The sequence below is a fragment of the Microcebus murinus genome, chromosome 14 (assembly GCF_040939455.1).
Source record: "Microcebus murinus isolate Inina chromosome 14, M.murinus_Inina_mat1.0, whole genome shotgun sequence".
NCBI lineage: Eukaryota > Metazoa > Chordata > Mammalia > Primates > Cheirogaleidae > Microcebus > Microcebus murinus.
In genome coordinates this window covers 52686962-52709667 of record NC_134117.1, presented here as the reverse complement: position 1 = coordinate 52709667, position 22706 = coordinate 52686962, and the positions used below count along the sequence as shown (strand labels likewise).

The 22706-nt window shown below is 49.5% G+C and overlaps 1 protein-coding gene across 1 annotated transcript; it reads left to right on the top strand.

Annotated features, from left to right (window-relative positions):
* The first annotated feature begins 8023 nt into the window (after window positions 1-8023).
* On the top strand, window positions 8024-20486 carry NPFFR1 (neuropeptide FF receptor 1). The gene is made up of 5 exons (XM_076009653.1): window positions 8024-8056; window positions 8994-9182; window positions 10621-10966; window positions 16423-16522; window positions 19548-20486. The coding sequence occupies exons 1-5, from the start codon at window positions 8024-8026 to the stop codon at window positions 20422-20424; spliced, it is 1545 nt and encodes a 514-aa protein (XP_075865768.1). The 3' UTR covers window positions 20425-20486.
* The last annotated feature ends 2220 nt before the right edge of the window (window positions 20487-22706 follow it).

Sequence of the window (22706 nt, the reverse complement as noted above, 5' to 3'; positions counted from 1 at the left end):
AATTATAAATCATCCATTTACAACAAAAAAATTAAAAAAAGTTTTTTTTAAAAATCCCCAAAGAATACAAGATAAAAATCAAATCAATGCCTTTGGAGCAAGTGTTCATCAGATACGACTGGTTGGTAGATGATTCTGTAACTCCATCTAGCTGTCGATTTGACATCGCTATTCACAAAGCTTGTAAGTTTTACAATAAATAATACTTCCGAAACAAATAAAAGAACAAATCAGGCTAAACCAACCAAATCAGGCTAAACCATCTGCCTCCTTTAGACTAGGTGTCTGAGAGGAAAAAAGGATGAATTATAACAGTTCAGCAGGATGCTGCAAAGATCTCTCATGAAAACCCCGTGCGTTGACAGAGAGCCGTGGGGAGGATGGCGGAGGACTGACGCGGCGTCTCATTAAAGGCTTTATAGCAGCAGCCCAGGGATCCTTAGGACTCTTCCTCTGACATGATGTGAATTAATAATTTAAGGGGAAAGTAAGAGGCATGCTTGTCAACCCTGTGGATAGGAGCCATAACACTACCAGATTCAGGATTTAAGGTTATCTCCATATACTGGCATGCTGGATTGAAACCAAGAAAAAGAAATGTAAATGTAAATAAAATGTAAACTCCTGAATTTAGGTCCAAAAAAAAAAAAATCAATGGCATACATTTAGATCTGGCATGTATTCTTTTTTTTTTTTTTTTTTTTTTTTTTTGAGACAGAGTCTCACTTTGTTGCCCAGGCTAGAGTGAGTGCCATGGCGTCAGCCTAGCTCATAGCAACCTCAAACTCCTGGGCTCAAGCAATCCTGCTGCCTCAGCCTCCCGAGTAGCTGGGACTACAGGCATGCACCACCATGCCCGGCTAATTTTTTCTATATATATTTTGGTTGGCCAATTAATTTCTTTCCATTTATAGTAGAGACGGGGTCTCGCTCTTGCTCAGGCTGGTTTCGAACTCCTGAACTTGAGCAATCCGCCCGCCTCGGCCTCCCAGAGTGCTAGGACTACAGGCGTGAGCCACCGCGCCCAGCCTGGCTTGTATTCTTAAGGAAAGTTACTGGCAGGGGGGTCAAGACAGGCTGATGATGAGATGGGACGGAGCCCCTCTCGCTGGATACCCTGGGACACTGAGGTGAGAAAAAGGCAGGGAGAGAGGGTGATCCTGGGTACAGGGGCTCACTCTTGTTCTGTATGGCTCCAGGGAGCAGAACTGGGACCGGTGGGAGCAATTCAACTCAACATCAGGAAGATCTCTCTATCACTCAAAGCCGGCTTAGAATCTGTCTCCTTACCGGTTTCCATGATCCAGCTTGAGCGACGGGGGCTGACAGGTCTCATTACTGACTTGGGGGAAGAAGGGGACATTCTTAGGTGGGTGGACCAAAACTATGGCCTGGGGTGGGGGGATCTTTGAGGGCCCCAAAGCCTTTTCCCAACACCTAGAGAGAGACACTGCAGTCTGCCGAGCCCCCTATAGAACTGACAGGGCTGGCAGGGCAGGAACACCCATTCGCCTTCCCCACTGGGCCTTGACGGTCATGTTATGCTGGGGGACAAGTCAGCAGAAGGACAGCAAATCAGATCCACTACCATGGCAATCCCAGCCCGACCCCAGGCTAGTGGCTTCCTGGGAGCCCCCGGTGGCCTCACCAGCTGTCTACCCAGCCTGGGAGCTCCGTGGCTGAGGGGCCCTAGGCTGGGAGGATGCATGCACGCACTGGCTGGAGCTGGGCACACCGATGAGGAAGGGGCCATACAGGGGAAGGAAGTCACTGGAAAGACAGGAGACATGAGCAAGTCAGCTGGAGTCTCTCCAGCACAGGACATGGTAGCATCTTGGAGGTCCAGGTGGGCGCTGCTTCTCCATGCGCCTTGGAAATGGTGCTGCCAGAGTCGCTGTGCCCTGTCCTTTGTCACAAAGCATTTCATCACCCTGAAGCCACCCAACCAGCTGGGAGGTGGGCAGGGAAACAGTATCACCCCGATTTAACAGATAATAAAACCGAGGCCCAGGAGACACAGCTTATAGATATGTCTGCTTGTTCTTTCTGCACGAATGGCCTAGATTCTGGGAATACTGTGGGGCTGCAGCTTTCATGCAGTCCAGCTGCCCATCCTTGTCCTGAAGACCTTCAGCACGTTCGTGTCTTGCTAGGAGTGAGGAATGGGAGGGGTCTCAGCTGCTGCTGGGAAGGCAGAGGCCAGATGTGTGCAGGTCTGGTTCTCACTGGGGCATGGTCTATCCGAAGACAGTCTGTCCTGCTTCCAGCAGTGAGTTGAGGAGACATACTTACAATGAGTATTTCTGCTTCAATCATTGTATGGTCCATTCTATTGCAAAAAACCTAGGCTATTAGAGCCAGGAGAAGCTTGCATAAGCAGCTGCTCAACTCTGATTTTACAAATGAGAAAACTAAGGCACAGTGAATAGAATTGATAACATCGCTAATTTGCACCAGATCTATTTAAAATACAAATATAAAATAATTAAATTCAGTCTCTCTTTCTCAAAAGCTTTTTACTACTCTTTCATTAATAATTGAAATTGTATCATTAGAGCTTTGCTGTTTTTGATCTAAAGGCTGACTCCTTTGGAAATGCAAACACCAAAAGAGACACAGCACTTTGTTATGAGTCACTTCCTTGTCCATGTGAACAAGTTCATCAGAATCTTTTCTAAAAGAAAATCCTGCTAGGGGTGGGGAGGGAGAGAACGTAAGTAACTTGTGACAAAGACACGGAGACTCTGGGTGGTGAAGCCTTGTTGGGAAGAATTGGGTGGAGGAGGAATGAATCTCAAAGGGGTTAGGTATCCTCTTCCATTACTCCTCAGTTGAGCCCAGGGCAACCCTGGTTCAGCCTCTGCCCACTGTGTGCCTGCTTCTTCAGGCAAGATTTTAGATGATATACACAATATTCATGGTGTCAGCCTTGTAGCTAGAGCCTCAGGGAGACAAAATCTCTCCCAAACCAAGGGTCCCTAGTTGCTGCTAATGGACACTGGAGGTCTTTACAGGTGATCTGATGATACCCAGAGAGGAAGAGAAAATGATTGGAGATGGCAAAGTCAGCCTGGGGCTCAAACTCAGACCAGGTCTCCTGTCTTATTTGATGGACCCAGAATCCTGGAGTCAAGCAAAATGTAAATGTCCACCACTACTGCACCCTATATTCTGAGAGCAAGTATCTTTGTCTTTGAGCTTTGAATTTTGACTTTCCTGTGAAACAAAAATAATTCTTTCCTTGTCAAAGCTTGATGTTGTACAATAATGGAAACAGTATCTATCAAAGCCTATGGGATACAGGTAAAGTAGTGCTTAGAGGAAAATTCATAGCCTTTAGTATCAATATTAATTGTCAACATTCATTAATTGTCTATATATTTTAGGCCCTGTGCCAGATGGTGGGAAACATTCCAAGCTGAACTAGGCATGGCTTCTGCCCCTACGGTGTTTCCGGCTTAGTGGGAGGGAAGGAAACTCTATGCCCAGATGAAGCAGGAAGTGAAATGTGACCAGCAATACAGGTAGACTAAACAGGCAGACCCTGAGGGAACAGACAGCCATAGAATCCAGAAATGGAGCTCCAGGGCATATGTTTAGCCTTACTAAAAGCAAAAGAGAGTAAAATCCTTTGCCCCCTTTCCTTAATTCTCCCCTTCCCCCTTAAGCCTCTTCTACTTTCCCTTTTTAAGGCTGGGGATTGCTTTAAGAGGACTCAGAGTAGAGGCTTAATGTGTGATAAAGGCAGTTCAGTTTTCACAGAGAGGTAAATGACTTGTATCAGAAACTTTCCTGAATACAGGTTTTGATGCTAAAACCAGAGAGCTCCTGGAGGAAACAAGGAGAAATAAAAAGGCCTCAGAGTAGAAAAAGGGAAAGTATAAAAAGGGGCTTGTTTGGGGGCTCCTGTTGGCTGCCCCAGGAATTCTGCCCTCAAAATCTTTGGCCTTTGCCAATCTAAATTATTCTTGGAAGGCTTGCCTGTTCTTACTCACCCAGAAGGGGCCAGGCTTCCAAAATCCACGTTGCTGTGGCTGTGGTGGGTGCCTGGGATGGGGTGGACTTTGGCTCAGCCTGTAGGAGGAGCAATAGGAGGCTGCCGGTCTCAGAAAGTCTCCTTCCTCATAGATCTTCCTGCACATCCACTGTCCATTGTTCTCAGCAGTGCTAGCAAAGGCTTCGCCTAGGCTTGCTTCCTTGGGAATAAACCCAGATGAACTGGAACCTCATTGTGACCCCTCGGCCCCCCACAGAGGCCTGAGAGGTAGCTAATGCAGTCAAGAAGGAGCCTGTAGGACTGTGGAGCCCTTTGTAATTTATTCTGATAGCTCTCTGAGCCTGGTAACAACCCCATGGGGTGGGAAGAGGCAAGAAGCCCTCATCATCTACATTTGAAAGCCAAGGAGGACACAAGAATGAAATAGATCTTCCCAGTTCACATGGAGTACCAAGAAGTGGCATGGGGGCTTAGGGTCCTCTTGGGGATCATCAATCCCCAAGCCACCCCAAACTAAATACACCTCTCTCTTAAAACTGTATGACATAGCTTTAAAACAAGTTCCTAAGCTTCTCTTTCAAACCAAGTGGCCCACCCTGCAGCCCCTCTTATATGTAGTGAGTGACCACCACTGGGCCAACACTCAAGGCCAGGCTTCCTGATTTCTAGGTCAGCAAGGTCCCTGCACAATATCACATGGCCTGTTAAGAGGCAGCACGTGTGTTTGGGAGCAGAAACCTTGAGGGTCTGTGGTGCTACCCCTGCCCAGCCCTACCCTTTCCACTGTCCCTGGGGTTCTGAACAGGGACTCTGCAGACTCCTAGGAGGTCCAAGGATGACTAGCTTTAGGGCTACAAGCAACAGAAACTGGTGCTGCTACTAACATTGGGGGTCTATTGGAAGGGTGCGGGTAGGTCGTGTAAAGGAAGGAAAAGCTGCCCCGTTCCTTAGGACCCAGGGGCAAATCCAAAGCAGAAGAGGTCTGATTGGCTGTCCTTTGGCCAGGGGTGGGTGCAGACTCCTGATTGACAGTCCGTCAAAAAGGACTTGCAAGGAGGAGGGCTGACTCCCCGAAGGAAAATTCTTCAAAAGCGTTGGATCCCCTCCCAAAAAAGAGCACTCGATGTTTGACACACACTTGCAGGGAGTAGTGGGCACGCAGGGTTTTGGCTCACCCAGCATCTTTGCAAATCTGATTGATGAAAAAATTACCCCGACGTTCTTTTAAAATTGCATTTCTTAGGTTGGAAATGAACTTGCACTTTTTGTTTCGTGTGCTCCATAGCCATTTGTCCCGCCCTGTGCTTTGTGCGCTAGGCAGCGCTCCTGCCGTGCTCTTCAGAGGCAGGCGGCGTCCCCGCGCGCGCTGGGGAAGCGGCCGCGCTCCCGTGTCTCACCAGCACGCACCAGCAGGGGGCGCTGTCGGCGAAGCCCTCAGCGTGAGACCCGCGAGCGCGGGGAACCGCCCAGAGCCACTCTGGCTCCAGCTTCCTCGTGCGGTTGTTTCTCTCTGACACGTCGTTCGGGCTCGTGCGGAGGCCCAAACTAAGAGAGCCATAGACTGTCACGCTCACAGCCACCGTGCAATTTCATCCTGTCGGTGCTGCAGCTGCTACACTGACTCCTGCCGCGTGCCGTGAGCTCCCACGAGCTTTCACTCACCGTCCCCCTAAACCCTCCCCACACCCTCCTCCGTTGGTGTCAGCTGGCAGCTCCGTTTTACCAACCAGGAGTCTGGTTTCCAGAGAGCCCACATTGACCTCCCTGCCCAGGAAATGTTTGTGTTTCTGTTGCAAAGGGGAGAACGCCGACGAGTTCCTGCAGAGGTGAGGAAGGACGGCTGGGACTGCCCAGGTCTTGGGGCAAGTCCTTCAGTTCTGCGGTTCTCAAACCGGAGTGTGCCTTGGAATCATCTGGAGCATGCTTTAAAATTTAAAACAGAGATAGTTGGGCCCCCGCCCCATCCCTCCCCCCCCCCAAGTTTCGGGTTCCCAAGGTCAGGAATGAGGCCCCATAATTTGTGTTTCTAACAAGTTCCAAGGGATGCTGATGCTTCTGGTCAGGGACCCCCCCAGTTGGAGAACCACTGCACCTCAATCTTCTCTCCAGCCCCGGGCTTTTGGTGGCCCAGAGCTTGGCCTCTGAGGTCCTCAGAGTGCCCTGGAGACAACCATTATTGCATCCTAAGACCTCCTGGAAGCTCCCCCGGAAGGGGAATGGCTTAACTGGGTTCAGCAGATGAAAATTTCACAGGATGTAACCGCAAGGGCACCTGGCAGATCCCAGAAAGGGCAAGTCTAAGGTGTCAATGAGGTCTCTAGCTGCTGGCATGGAGCCCATGGGTGGTGGGAGGATGGCCTGCCTCCAGTCCAGGGGAATTGCCTTGGATACGAAGAGCTTTCCTCCTTGAGAAAGGATTAGTGTGCAGTGCTGGAAGCTGGGCTAAGTCTAGAGCCGCATGCCCAGGCTCAGCTGAGGCTCTTGAGATGGGCAGGGTCACTCCCAGACACTTCCCAGTGACAGACTTTGGAATATGAACTCACTTGAGGGCCAAGCAAAGGGCAGTAGGGAAAACAGACTGGAGTCTAGCCTGAAAGGTTCTGGAAATTTCCTCTGCTCATCCACACCCACAGATTCCCCCAGACACAGGAGCTGACTCAGAGTTGATTTTGAGGCTCAGCTGCTTGGGAAGTCTCCCTGCAGGCACTGTGATGAGAGAAGCCTCCCTTAGGGGTTCGTCCGCAGGGGCCTGGGAAGGCCTTCCAACACCGGTACTGCCTCCGTCGAGCTGGACCTATCACCTGGTGTCAGGATCCACCTTCCTTCCTTTTCTCCTTCCTACAAATATTTATTCATTCCATAACCACTGATTGTTTGTTGAACCATTTACTTCGGACAGGCGCTGACAGGATGCTGGGGACACTGCGGCCAATAAGACAGGGAAGACAAGGCCCCTGCTCTCTGGAAGCTCACTTTTAAGTGTGGGGGAAAAAGACAATGAACTTGGAAACACATAAAATATTGACAGATTGAAGAACATAAACAGGATGCTGCGAGAGATAATAGCGAGGCACATACTATACAGGTAGTAATCAGGTTGGGCTTCTATGGGAAAACAACAGTACACTGAGACCTAAAGGAGGGAGAGAGCAAAGGCCCTGTGGTTGAAAGAAGCAAGAGCCAAGAGGATGGCAAAGTGGCCAGAGCGTGATGGACAAAGGGGAGAGCGGCACTGGATGAGGCCAGAGAGACTGCAACAGGGACGAGAGCATGCAGCGTTTTGCAGGCCATGGTGAAAGGCATGGATTGTATTTAAAATGCAGTGAGGGGTGTAGGGCAATGATCATTAGTGGCTGCTGAGAAAATTAGGTCAAAAGCTGATGGGGATCATGACAACGGAGGGTCAGGCTGACATCACTTGAGCTCACTGATCAGTCTTAGCACCGCAAAGAGAGAGACCACCAGACAGAACCTGATCTAGTCTCTAGATCTAACTACAGGCGACAGAAAGAGCAGAACGTGTAAAAGGACATCATGAAGGAGCAATCAGCACAATCTAGTCTGCAGGAAACTGCAGAACAATGATCCAATCTATGTGACAATAGAGTACAAAGGGGAAAGAGACCGCGGGGGAATCTGTAAACTAAGAGCCCTGAGAGCCACGCCCACCAGCTGCAATATTGGGATGGAGGTAGATTGTGTAATAATGCATTGTAATGAATCACACTTCTACGACCACACCCCTTTTGCAATGTCTTGTTGCTGTTCTTCCTATCAAAAAGTGAAACTGTTTTCTCCACTGGCTTGGATCTGGGCCGCAACTTGCTTTGGCCAATAGAATGTGGCAGAAGTGAAATTGTCAAAATTCCGGAGCCTAGGTCTTAGCCTGAGGCTTCTTCCCTTGTCCTCTTGGAAACTTGAGACCACCAGTTTCTAAAGAAACCCAGTCCAGCCTCCTAGGGGATGAGAGGCCACTCGAAGGAAAGCTGAGACACCCCAGCCAATCGCCAGTGCTAATCACTAGCCATGGGTGGGGCGTCCTGGACCTTCCAGGCCCGGGTGAGCCAGCAGATGACGGCAGCTTCAGGAGTGATCCCAAGAGAGACCTGCAGAAGGACGACCTCGATTGCCAAGCTGTGGTGCCACAGCACTGTGTTTTGGGTGGTTTGCTATATCATAATAGCTAATAGAAACGGAAATTTTGTTTGGATTCTCATTTAAACAAACCAACTCCTTAAAAAATTATGAGACAGAATTTTGAATGCTGGATGCTGGATATTTGATAATATTATGACATAATTGTTAATTTGTTAGGTTTGATGATAACATGATCACAGTTTTTTGGTTTGTTTTTTGGAGTTTTTTTGTTTTTTGGAGTTCTTATATTTTAGATACAAACTGAAATTTTTATGGATGAAAGGAAGTAATGTCTAATATTTGCTTCAAAATGATCCAAAGAGGGGTGGGGGTATGGATGAAACAACTCCTGGCCTTGAGTTGATAATTGTTGAAAGTACATGATGTATAGGTGGGGGTTCTTTATACTATTCTCTCTGCTAATGGTTCATTAAACTTTATACTCATATAGGTTCCCTATGTATTGTCTCTTATCCATGTTTGATACTTTAAAGCAGGCATCCTCAAACTACGGCCCACGGGCCACATGTGGTCCACCGAGGACGTTTATCCCACCTGCAGGGTGTTTTTGCCGCCGCTGCCTGTCCTGCTTAGCAGCCGACTGGTCCCGGGCCCACAGTGCACACGTGTGGAATGTGCGCTGCACTCTCCAACGGTCTGAGGGACAGTGAACTGGCCCCCTGTTTAAAAAGTTTGAGGACCCCTGCTTTGCAGTGTCAAAATATTAAATATTAATTATATATTAAATATTAAAATAAAGATGTTTGAGTGCATTTGGAAGCCCTTGGAAGGCCTCAGCAGGTGAGTGTCATCTCCTCTCACTAGGCACAGGACGTTTCTGCGTCTCCACCTCCCCCAGCAGCCCCTCCGGCGCCCACAGAGTGTCCCCTTCTGCACCGGATGGTGCCAGCTCATCAGCCCTGCTCCCCCCAGGGTGTCCCTAGCCTCCAGATCCCAAGCCTCCAGCCCAGTGGCTGAGCTCTGGTGCGACAGAAAGACCCCCCAGAGACTCTTCATCCCCTGGAACAGGCCACGTTCAATCCCACAGGTAAGCAGGAGGAGAGTTTATGAGACAACATCATGAGTCACCCCAACTAATGACTTCCCAGAAGAGATGTGGTTGGACACTGAGCCCTCCCTGCGAAACACCGAAGCCTGGTCCTGATTCAGAGACACACAGCGAGGGGCCGACTCCGCTGCGAAGATGTCGGGGGACCTCGAGCAAGTCACGGAACCCTTCCGGTCCCCATCTCAAATGAGCCTAATACCTGACTGCTTACATCATGGGTGGCTCGGAAAGTTGAATAAAATATTAGATATGAAAATGCTGGCTGGGCGCGGTGGCTCACGCCTGTAATCCTAGCACTCTGGGAGGCCGAGGCGGGAGGATCGCTAGAGGTCAGGAGTTCGAAACCAGCCTGAGCAAGAGCGAGACCCCGTCTCCCTAAAAAATACAAAGAAATTAGCTGGACAACTAAAAATACGTAGAAAAAATTAGGCATGGTGGCGCATGCCTATAGTCCCAGCTACTCGGGAGGCTGAGGCAGTAGGATTGCTTGAGCTAGGCTGACGCCACGGCACTCACTCTAGCTTGGGCAACAAAGCGAGACTCTGTCTCAAAAAAAAAAAAAAGAAAATGCTTTGCTTGGTGCTATGCAGAAGGAGCAGCTGATCTCGACGATGGGAGGCGATGAAGGATGGGCTGTGGCTTTGGCTGTGGATGCTCTGGCGAACGTGTTGTGCCTCTGCTCCCTGGCCTTGGCCCACATTCCCCTTCTACTCTCCCTTTCTCTACTGCCTTCTTGCCTTTCCCGACCAAATTCCGTAGAGGAGATGAGGAGGAAAGACACCAAAGGTTTTGAGGGTGTAACAGTGGAATCCCAGAAGAAAATAGGCAGTGCACTCAGAAAGGGTTTAACTGAAGAGAGTTAATGGAAGGCTTTACAGAGTTGAGACGAGGGGTAAGAGATCCAGCAAGAAATGTGGAAGCACGCAGGGACTAGCAACCACAGGAAGCTGTTACCACCTGCAGGCCTGGTGGTGCAAGGAGAAGGAGCAGAGCTATTGTAGCCTGGCAAGGGCCACAGCCATGGAAGAGGAGTCACCCAACAGGAGCCAGTGGTAGGCACAGAAAAAAACAGGTGCTGGCAGAATTGGCCAGGCAGGGAGGGAGTCAGCAGACAAATACCTACACCTCTCTCTCCTGCCCTGCCATCCCCTTCTATGCCTCCCATTGGCTGAACTCAGCCAGGGGCCGAGGACAAGGGAACCTGGGTCATGCGGTTCTTACAGGGCAGCCTCTGGGGCACAGAGCAGGGCCAAGAAGGATGGAGCCTCGATGGGGGGTGGTGTGTGGACAAGATGGGGTGTGATCAGGGCTTTGAGTGGTTGTGGGCAGAAAGTCCTGGATCAGTGCATGGTCAGGGTTTGGCAAAAGAATAGTCTCACACCAGTGGTGAGAACTCAGTCATCTCTTCTTGGCCCAGGGTCCTGACCCATATGCTCTTTTTGTCCTAGCGGAGTCCTCCCAGCCTCCCAACGGCAGCTGGCCCCCAAGTCAGAATGGGAGCAACACCGAGGCTGCCCCAGCTGTGAACCTCACCTTCTCCTCCTACTACCAGCACTCCTCCCCTGTGGCGGCCATGTTCATCGTGGCCTACGCCCTCATCTTCCTCCTCTGCATGGTGGGCAACGCCCTGGTCTGCTTCATCGTGCTCAAGAACCGGCACATGCGCACCGTCACCAACATGTTCATCCTCAACCTGGCCGTCAGCGACCTGCTGGTGGGCATCTTCTGCATGCCCACCACCCTCGTGGACAACCTCATCACTGGTGAGTGTGGGCGGCGGGCTGCAGGGGCGCCCCCCCCACCCCCACTCCCACTCCTCAGCTTAGGCCCGAAATGGAAGCTTGGAAGACTGAAGTCACTGCTGGGCTGGCTTCTTGGCCAAGATGCCATTGCCTCAAACTCTCTAGACAGTCTGATGGCCGAGGGATTAGGCTAGAAATAACAGATACAATGAGTTGCCCATTTTCACTGCGCCAGGCATTCTATTGTATACCCTTCTTACGTTATGTTAACCCTAACAACAATCCCGGGGAGTAGGCTTTTTTATTATCCCTGTTTCATGGATGAGGAAATGTGCTCAGAGTGCTCTGTGGTCACACAGCTGGGAAGTGTCCACGCCCACAGTCCCACACCTATTTCTAATTACTGTTGTGTACCAGTCAGTCTCACTCTCCATGGACAGATCCAGAACCGCTGGTAGGGAAGCAGGTTTCTCTGATCAAGAACCTAAAAATCTACTCAACTGAGCTGTTCTCCCACAGAAGAGAGCACTGCCCTGTAGGTAATGAGCTCCCCGTCACTGAGAGTATCTAAGCAGGGACTGGCTGGCCACTCAGGAGGGATTTGGTAGAAGGTATTCAAGCACAGCTAGACCACCTGACCTCTAAATGCCACCTGTGCATCCTGCAGATGTCAGAATGCCACCACTGTCATCTCTCTCTCATGGGATTAGCCTTTCTTGTAGGATCAGGGATCCTCTTACCTGAAACTCTAGGTGGGGAGGAGGTGGTTTTCAGAGCTCTGGAGACCCCTAGAGGTCTGAGCCTGCAGATTCTGAGCTCATAGCTCCCAGCAGCTGCCTGGAGCTCAGGATCCAGGGCTTGGACAGCCCCATTGGGACTGACTTGGGGCAGAGCAGCCACAGCCTGTGTTCCTGTCGGTTCCAGGACCCAGGAAGGGAAGCTAGGGCTGAGTCAGCACCCCTTTGGCAGTACTGGCTCCGCCTGGTGGAACATTTACTCTCTGCTGAGTCTCAGACTCCTCCATCAATGCTGAACAAAAACTGCGCATCCTTCTCCTTCCCAAAGCACAGACACGTGTACTTATGCACACATGTGCAGAGATGCACACACATGCATGCAGGCACACACACACACACACACCAGCCAACAGTGATAGGGGGAGGCCACTAGTTGGTTAAGGTGGTGTCTGCCAGCCCTTTTCACACACCTCCATTAAAATTATTTGAATAAGTAAAATGTTCACATGGGTCATTCATCAAAATCTCCCAGAATTATCCAGTGAAACCTCTCTCTTCCACCCCTGTCTTTTGGCCTCCCAGCTTCTCTCCTGGGAGGAAACCAATGGTTCCATTTTCTTGTATCTCTTTTCAAAAATATTTTACATGAGTACAAGCAAATCAAGGAAATTCTAACTTCCCAGTCAATTCTGTACCTTTACTCCCCACCCCCGCTTAAAAATATATCATGTATGTTATAAATGATTCATTAAAATCAACTTACATGTTATTCCATATTAGTAGATAAGAGTTTCTCATTCTTTTTATGACTGTTTAGAATTCTATTGTATGGATATACTATAATTTATTTTTGATGGATAGTTAGCTTGTTTCTAATAGAATATTCTGCAATTAAAACTTCATACAACTTCTCTTTCTTTCTTTCTTTCTTTCTTTCTTTCTTTCTTTCTTTCTTTCTTCTCAGGTGCAGAGGGTTGAATTATTCATGTCCACAGTTCATGGCACTATGTGACTTAACTCTCTTGGGAGGCCTCTTGTTTATTTTTTGTTGATTTATTTATTCCTTTCTATACCCCTACCCCACTCCACATCCCATCTCTGACTCACAGGAAGCCATTCTGTTATATTTAATCTGTGTCTTTTTGTTTGTATGCATTCTTAGAAAATGTGCCATGGATATGTGCACATTTTACATTTAAATACTTTTGTTAAGGTGTAATTTAACATAAAATAAAATCCACCTTATTTAGTGTACAGTTCCACAAGTTTTGATGAACACACATACAGTCATGTAGCTACCACTACAATTAAGATTTAGAAGGCTGGGCGCAGTGGCTCATGCTTGTAATCCTAGCACTTTGGCAGCACAGGTGGGAGGATCACTTGAGCCCAAGAGTTGGAGACTAGCCTGGGCAATATAGTGAGACCCCATCTACACAAAAGAATTTAAAAATTAGCCAGATGTGGTGGTGCATGTCTGTAGCCCCAGCTACTCAGGAGGCTGGGGCAGGAGGAGAAAAGTTTTAAAACAATTTCATCAGGCCGGGCACAGTGGCTCACGCCTGTAATCCTAGCACTCTGGGAGGCTGAGGCGGGCGGATTGCTCAAGGTCAAGAGTTCGAAACCAGCCTGAACAAGGGCGAGACCCCGTCTCTACTATAAATAGAAAGAAATTAATTGGCCAACTAATATGTATAGAAAAAATTAGCCGGGCATGGTGGTGCATGCCTGTAGTTCCAGCTACTCAGGAGGCTGAGGCAGCAGGATTGCTTGAGCTCAGGAGTTTGAGGTTGCTGTGAGCTAGGCTGATGCCACAGCACTCACTCTAGCCTGGGCAACAAAGCGAAACTGTGTCTCAAAAAAAAAAAAAAAAAAACAATTTCATCACTACAAAAAAGCTCCCCTTTGTCCCTTTGTAGTTGGCCCCTCCCTCCACCCCCTGGCACCGTGGATCTATTTTTTGTAGGGACAGAAAGTATAGTTTTGCCTTTACAAGAATGTCACATAAATGGAATCATACAGTATGTAGCCTTTTGAGTCTGGTGGACTTTTCCTTTTTATTTTGAAATAATTTTAGATTTAAAGAAAAGTTGCAAAACTGGCACAGAGATTTCCTTTACATCTACCTTCTCCTAATGTTAATATCTTGAATAACCATAATGTGGTGATAAAAAGCAGAAAATTAGCATTGACATGACACTATTAACTAACCTGCAGACTTGATGTGAATTTCACTACTTTTCCCACAAATGTCCATGTCCAAAAACCCAGGATGACACACTGTATTTAATAGTTATTTTTCTTAGTTTCCTCCAGTCTGTGAGAGGTCCTTGGTCTTTGTCTCTCATGACCTTGACGTGTTTGAAGAGTACTGATCAGTTATTTTACAGAATGTTGTGCAATTTGGGTGTGCTGTAAACATTTTTCCCTTTACAATTTGTAAGTATCTTATGAGGTGATCCTTTGAGACTACACAAATGTCTTTTTACTCATTATACTTTTGCCCACTAATTTCAGTATCTGTTGATGATTCTTACATATGACAGTTGCCTACGACAATTATTATTGTTGTATTCCTCAATGATGATCTTCTACTTACATCATTCTTTCAACATTTATTCATTGGGATGCTACTGTATGCATTAATACTTATACAATACTGTATGCATTAATACTGTATGCATTATCATCCAATATTACCATTATTTGTTTTGTTGTTAAATTGCCCTTGTTTTGGCTATTTCCAATTGACTCCAGTGTTCTTTCAACATGCTGCTATGATTGGTTTTTTTTGAGTATTTCTTTACTTTCTGGTACCACAAAATGTTCCAGGATCATCATGTATTTTTCCTGTTCCATCTCTGTATTAATCATTTCTCTAAGGAATAATTTTTATTCCTTATTGGAGTTCTTTTTATTGGAGAATGGTATTTAGAAACCAAGATCTGGGTTCTAGGTGTGCTCGTTGCTAATGGGGTGTCATCTAAACCCTCGCAAGAATTAGGAAATAGGCCAGGTGCCGGTGGCTCACGCCTGTAATCCTAGCACTCTGGGAGGCTGAGGCAGGCGGATTGCTCGAGGTCAGGAGTTCGAAACCAGCCTGAGCAAGAGCGAGACCCCATCTCTACTATAAATAGAAAGAAATTAATTGGCCAACTAATATATATAGAAACAATTAGCCGGGCATGGTGGCGCATGCCTGTAGTCCCAGCTACTTGGGAGGCTGAGGCAGAAGGATCGCTTGAGCCCAGGAGTTTGAGGTTGCTGTGAGCTAGGCTGACGCCACAGCACTCACTCTAGCCTGGGCAACAAAGTGAGACTCTGTCTCAAAAAAAAAAAAGAACTAGGAAATATAGGCACACTAACATAAAGATAGTTAACACATATATCTTTATTTCTATGTCTGTTCATCTGGATGTCCATCTACACATTATTTACACATACAGACAGACAAATATAGAAATAAAGATATGTGTGTTAAATATCTCTATTTATCTATGGATATTCCCTTATTTGTTGAATCTTAGCATACACATAAGTAGTTTCAGTATTGCTAACCCATACTTCTGCGATTTGGGTTTGCCTAATGTTTTCTCTTAATTAGATCCAGTTTACGCACTTTTGTCAAGAATACCACAAATTTATCAGTGAGAATACAGAATTTGTAAACAGTTCTTTTTTGTCTTTAGTCTTATACATTCAAAATAGTGTTACTTAGGTTAGTGTCTTTCTTTCCTCACCCCCTTCAATGTGGTTATATTATTCATTTGTAATACAATTAGGTTTGTTATCATTTATATTTCACTTTGGGTCCCCACCCCCTGCCCATGTCCTGGTAGATTTCAATTATTTATTTTCTGAGCATGTAAGACATTGATCTCCCCTTCAGTTTTCTCATCTGTAAAAAGGGGACAGTAATAGTAAGGTTGTTGTGAGGCTTGGATGAGACAGTGCCTGGGACTTAGTAACTGCGCAGGCAGAAAGCCAACACAGGGGGCGCTGTTGGTGGAGGGAGGGGCCCTGCCTCCAGAGAGCACTCCTGTTCCAGGAACAACAGGCCAGAGTAAGGTGGGGCCTCCAGGCCTAGAGGGACAGAGACACCAGGCAGTTACCAGCACATAACCTCAGGACCCAAGATGTGACCAGTGACACGCTGCAGTGCTGAGGGCAGGTGGAGCCAGGGCTCCTCAGAAGGCAGAAGCCCAGGGATGAGAGTAACGACACCGGTAGGAGGGCTCCACTGCTTACACCTGTCCCCCACCTGGGAGTCAGAATTGATTTGTCCTCAACTTTGGCTGCCATTCAGATCCCCTGGGTACATTTTTAAAATATTGATGTCTGGGTTCCACCCTCAGAGATTCTGATTGTAATTGGCCTGGGATGGCCCTGGCTGTTGGCTCTTGCCAAAGCTGTCCGGGTGATTCTGGTAAGCAACCGCTGGCCTAGGGCCTGGGCAGGGCTATGGGAGCAGAGAGCTGGGCAGGGCTGGATGGATGAAAAGCTCAGCAATAGAAATCACTAGTCAGTAGAAAGAGCATCTGTCTCATAGTCATGCTGTCCGTGGTATGTGGGCTGGTCAGTTCCTCATCCCTGGAAGTGTGCAAGCAGAGGCCAGGTGACCCCTCGCAGGACATGGAGGCAAGGTACGAGCTTCAGAAGGGACCTGGCTTGGACAGCCCGAGGTCTCTGGCTCTTGGTGGGTGGACATCTCTCACTCTGTGGGGGCTTCTGTCATTGCAGGATGGCCCTTCGACAACGCCACATGCAAGATGAGCGGTTTGGTGCAGGGCATGTCTGTGTCGGCTTCCGTTTTCACGCTGGTGGCCATTGCTGTGGAAAGGTGAGAGGTTACCTGGCTGGACTGTCCCTGGGCCGGCTGGGGCCCGGCACAAAGAGGAGCCACTGCCTCTAACGCTGGGCCAGCTAGAGGTTGGGGCTGCTCTGCGGTAGGAGGGGCTAAATCCTCAGCCCTAAAGGGAAGGGTTGTGGGCCCAGCTGACCTCTAGACTTAGGGGACCTGCTAAGGACTCCACCACCTCCTTCTGGAAGGCCTGGACTAGCTCTTGAGAAGATTTAATAGGGATTATTGGGGACTGTGCAGACCTTGAGAGCAGTTCTTGTTTCCTAAGCAGTAGGAATCCTGCCACCATTAAGTCTGAGCCAGGGAGTGGGAGCTAGGTAAGTAGCTTACGGGGGGGCCTCGGTATGGCTGGGGAGGAAGGGGTCTCCCTGCTCCTTCACTCTACCCCACTGCCTCCGTGCTGGCCCCTGGCAGTCACTCCAGGCCTCAATCAGTCCCCAGCTCCCCCGCTTCTGGGCTTTCAGCCTCAGATTCCATCAGATTCTCTGATAACCATGGATCTGTCAATGTGGCTGGAGGTGTGGAATGGAGCCAGGGGGCAAGGAGGCTTTGCAAACTGTAAAGCACTGTGCCCATGAGTCTTCCTTGTTGCGCTGCAATGAGTCCTCCTCCCCCTTAGCATCATTAGTGGTGTAAGGGATCCCTCTAGGTGCTTCACCCTGGGGAGGAGGAGGCAGGCAGGTAAGCTGGAAGTGTCCTCATCACTGCCTAACCGGATCATGGTGGGTAAGTCACTTTATTCTCAGCCTCTGTAGTCTCATTGGTAAAATGGCAAATACCTTACAGGGTGGTTGAGAGGCTTCCGTGAGTTTCTGGATAGTTCCTGACACGGAATCCAAATGCCAGCTGTTAATATCTCTTGTCCTAGGCCGGGCGCGGTGGCCCACGCCTGTAATCCTAGCACTCTGGGAGGCCGAGGCGGGCGGATTGCTCGAGGTCAGGAGTTTGAAACCAGCCTGAGCAAGAGCGAGACCCCATCTCTACTATAAATAGAAAGAAATTAATTGGCCAACTAATATATATAGAAAAAATTAGCCGGGCATGATGGCGCATGCCTGTAGTCCCAGCTACTCGGGAGGCTGAGGCAGCAGGATTGCTTGAGCCCAGGAGTCTGAGGTTGCTGTGAGCTAGGCTGGTGCCATGGCACTCACTCTAGCCTGGGCAACAAAGCCAGACTCTGTCTCAAAAAAAAGAAAAATATCCCTGTCCTCTCCCCAACATGGGCACTTCGTAGCCCCACCCTTTCTGGAGTCTCCACCTCTGCCCTCCTAGAACCCGGTATTTTTTGTATCCCAGTGAAGTAGGCAGCTGGGATGATGGCACTGGGTTCCTCTGTCCACAAGGCCGCTAATTAGCTGGATGATGGGGGGAAGTCCCTCCCCTTCACTGACCTTTGTTATCATCATTGAATGATATGAGAGCTTGCAACCTCTCCTAGTGGTGTCTGCAATATTCTTCAAGACCCACTTCCTCCAGGAAGCCTTCCTGGACTACCCCAGGATTCTCCTCCATCCATTAACTGCTATTGCACTTATAGCCAATACTCCTTGCTTTAAGAAGTATTTGTTCTCTGGAGAGTTCTCAAGTATGTGCTGCTATGAAGCCAGTAGGTCAAAGGCATACAGGTTGAGACTGCGAGGCTTGAGTCAGGCCATGGGAGAGGTAAAGGGTGCTGTCAGGCCAAGGAAAGAGTAGGTAGGCAGGAGGGCAGGACACAGCTTAGAGAAGTGGAAAGGGCACTAGACTTGGAGTCAGCTCTAGACCTATGTTCTAGAGAAGGTTCTGACCCTAAAATAGCCACGTGACCATAAGAAAGTCCCTTTCCCTCTCTGGGCCAGATTCCCTCTCCATTAAACAAGTAAGCTTCCCTAGATAGTCTTCTATTTCCGGCATCAGTAGATGAGGAAAGATATTCTGGGAAGTAGGAGCCCATCCTTTTCCTCATTGTCAAGCATTCAAAATGTCTCAAAGAGTGTGGTAAATGTAGCCTCACTTAATCTTCTCAACCACCCTACAGAGTAAGTCATATTATTATTGGCCCCATTTTACAGATGAGGAAACTGAGACTCAGAAAAATTTTTGAGTAATGTGCCCTTCTGGTTGTTCATGCATTGATGCATAAACCCCTCCCAGGAATACTGAGAAGAAAAGTCACTTGGCACCTGTTCTCAAAGAACTTGCAGTTGAGCGATTGCCTTTGAATCACACTGCCAGGGGGAGGCTCCACCTCCACCTACAGATAGCAGCAGTTCTCAACTCTGCACTCCAGGAACTTTTTTAAAAAAATCAGTACTAAAACCCCTCCCTAGACTAATTCAATTAGAAACTTTGGCCCTAAGAAATAAAGCACAGTTTTTTGTGTGTGTGTGTGTGTTTTTAATGCTTCAGTAGAGTCTAATGCACAGGAAGGGTTTATACCTACTGGTCTATGTGGCACAGTGGAGCAAGACAAATAGGTTTCTTGCTAAGTGGTGATGCCTCTGAGTCCCAGTTTCCTCATCTGTAATTCAAGGGTGTAAGAATTGCTGCTGAGACATCCTTATGAGGAAATAAATGGTACCGACTTGTCCTTACATGGTGGAGATACTTACAAGAAGGACTTTGGCCAAGATGACAGAGGGACAGACTGTTGTCATGTAGGCTCCACATCTGACCTCCTGAAGTTTTCTGGAGAATCCATCAACAGCTAGAAATTGTGTTCTTTGATACACCGAATTGGCTCAGGGACAGACTGTGCAGCCCGAGTGCTCTGCTAGCTGCTAGCTAATCAGTTTGCCCCCAAACGAGCACAAACAGGATTAATTGTTCCCACGCTTATCTGTAGCCTCCCCCCCTCTCTCATGAAGCCTGTCGTTGCCTTTGTTCCGGATGAGCTGCCTCCCACACAGGTGAGAAACCAATTTGCATACCAAAGAGCCCGACTGTCGCTCGAGCGGTCGCGTGAGCCGCGGGGATGCGAGGCAGGGCCCGCCCCGCCCAGACCCTGCCTCTCCCCCTGCCGCAGGTTCCGCTGCATCGTGCACCCTTTCCGCGAGAAGCTGACCCTGCGGAAGGCGCTGGTCACCATCGCGGTCATCTGGGCCCTGGCGCTGCTCATCATGTGTCCCTCGGCCGTCACCCTGACCGTCACGCGCGAGGAGCACCACTTCATGGTGGACGCGCGCAACCGCTCCTACCCGCTGTACTCGTGCTGGGAGGCCTGGCCCGAGAAGGGCATGCGCAAGGTCTACACCACCGTGCTCTTCTCGCACATCTACCTGGCGCCGCTGGCGCTCATCGTGGTCATGTACGCGCGCATCGCCCGCAAGCTGTGCCAGGCGCCGGGCCCCGCGCAGGCCGGCGAGGAGGCGGCGGCGGGCGGCCGGCGCGCGGCGCGGCGCAAGGCGCGGGTGGTGCACATGCTGGTCATGGTCGCGCTCTTCTTCACGCTGTCCTGGCTGCCGCTCTGGGCGCTGCTGCTGCTCACCGACTACGGGCAGCTCAGCGCGCCGCAGCTGCACCTGGTCACCGTGTACGCCTTCCCCTTCGCGCACTGGCTGGCCTTCTTCAACAGCAGCGCCAACCCCATCATCTACGGCTACTTCAACGAGAACTTCCGCCGCGGCTTCCAGGCCGCCTTCCGCGCCCAGCTCTGCCTGCCGCCCTGGGGCAGCCACCGGCAGGCCTACTCCGAGCGGCCCGGCCGGCTCCTGCGCCGCCGGGTCTTCGTGGAGGTGCAGCCCAGCGACTCGGGCCTGCCCTCGGAGTCGGGGCCCAGCAGCGGGGCCCCCAGGCCCGGCCGCCTCCCGCTGCGACACGGGCGGGTGGCCCACCATGGCTTGCCGGCGGAGGGTGCTGGCTGCTCCCATCTGCCCCTCACCATGCCGGCCTGGGACATCTGACGTGGTCCAGGGAGGGCAGGCCTGAGCGGGCAGGCAACACCTGGACGCGATAGCAGTGTGGTGTGGGGTTAGAGAAAAGGATGCATGGTGCGTCCCTCTCCAAAATAAGGCAGCGGGCAGCCGCTGGGGACACCTTCACCCTCAGATAGAGGCAGATAGGCGGAGGACTCTCTGGCGTGTCCCTTCTGTGTGGTAGACAAACATCATCTCATTAGATTCACTGAATGCTTTGGAAATAGGTTTTCTTTTTTTTTTTTTTTTTTTTTTTATTAGTACTGCCTCTATGGAATGGAAATAGGTTTTCTTATTCCCCTTCTACAGATGCAAAAACAAGCCTGGAGAGGCGAGGTGAGGAGCCCAAGGTCTTTAGCTGGAATCTCATGCGAGCCTGTGAGACTAACTCCTGTCTGGTTTCTGCCATCTCCAGCTGGCTCCAAAAGGGCCCGTTAAGGTAGAGCATAGTGAACTGTGTAGATCCTGGTGAGGCAGCTGGGAAGAGTTTAAAAACAAAGCCCACCTGTCCTTTGATGCTTTGTGTCCATGCGGTGGGGTCTCTTTTGTTCTGTTACCAAAGCCCCTCCCCTTGTCCCTTTCCTAGGAGGACAAGGTGTGCCCCTCCTGCCAGCTTTAATATGTTGATTTGTCTCCTTTGTTCCAAGAAAAGTCCAGGGCCATTCTCTTCCAGGCTGTCACAGCTGAGCAGCTTCAGAAGGAATCCTGGGGAACCCTGCTTCAGCTGCAGGGTCATCTAGGCCTTGCGCTCTGGGTCTGAGCTAGAGAAGGGAGGAGGGGACTCCCTCCCACCTTCACCACCCAGGCCGTGGCAAGAACTCACCATGTGACAGGCAGCTGCAAGGCCATATGGAGGTGTCTGTTTATTGACTCATGGACAAGGAGGAAGGGAAAGCAGAGTACCGGCGTCTCGCCTTTGGAAACGCATTTGCTCACTGGAGCTGCAAGTACAAAGCCTTCCCCAAGGCCTCTCCCCTCCAGGCTCCCTGCGAAGGAGAAGATCACCAAGAGGGAGAAGACCGCCAACCAAAGCTGTAGCCAGGGTGCCCTCTGGGGATTCGTGAAAGACACACACTAAACACTCCCCCAGTGCGGATAACTCGTGTACCCAAAAGAGGATGGGGACCAGGTGATCCCTGATTTGCTCTTTCATCCAGCAAACCTGCATCACCTTAAAGAAATGAGGCTTCTCTCCAGGAGATGGGAGAAAATGGGATCGCCTTGTGTGATCCTTGCACAGCCCCAGTCATCTGCAGTTAACTGGACATTTTCCTCCTCACCTCTGTAGAAATTATTGTGCTGCTAAACATTTAGTGAACAAAAAAGAAACATTTCCAGGGGTCAGGGCTCTGAGGCTCTGATTGTTTCCTTAATTGACACACAATGACAGCCCTGTTTAAGTTCCAAGTACAGGAGCAGAAGAAAATTCCAAAGCAGTAGCACAATACATTCTCCAAGCATATCCCCAGACACTGTCTCATTTGATCCATACTAATGAGATTGAAAGAGGTGTTGTTCTTGCCATTTCACAAAGTAACTGAGTGCCAAGGTCACAGGGCCACCGAGGGGCAGGATTTGGATTAGATTTGTGGTCTGTTCTTCCCACGCTGCATGCTGCTTTTCAAGGAAGGTGGGCATGGCGGGGAGGAGAGCTGGAAATGCCCCCAAAAGTTTTTTGCCTAATGGTGAATCAGAACACTCATAGGCCCAGAATCCTGCCGCCCAGGCTCTTGGTCTGGGAAATGAGAGTCTTTTGTGTTTACTCTTGTAATTTCCACCCTGAGCTGTTCTGTGTATATTGTCTATACCCGTGTGCTGAGCAGGCTGCCAAGGTCTATTATGACACTGTCCTCTTTCAGGAGTCTGGGGTGATGGATGAGGGTCTCAGAGAGGGTTGCCATCCTGCCCCTCAGTGGTATTAGCTGGTGCCACGCCTTTCTGGTGCTGTATCAGTGTCATGTGTCACGTAGGCCCGAGTGTTCCCAGCTATTTAGAATAGGGAATAGGGAAGAATTCTGACTCTAGGCTCCAAATATAGGCTAGAAAAAGGACTATCTCAAACCTAAAATGCCTGTCCCTGTGGCTGGGTAGGAGTTGTCTGAAGACACCATCTGTTCTCTCCTCTGGAGTGTGTTTCTCCTTTAGCATGGACTCCCGCGGCACAAAGTCACAGGCTTTGGGGGTGGGGGGACTGGGATAGGACCAAGGCACTCACCCAAGCCAACCTTTCCATCATGCCCCTTTGTTTAATTACCCCCAAAGATGCCATG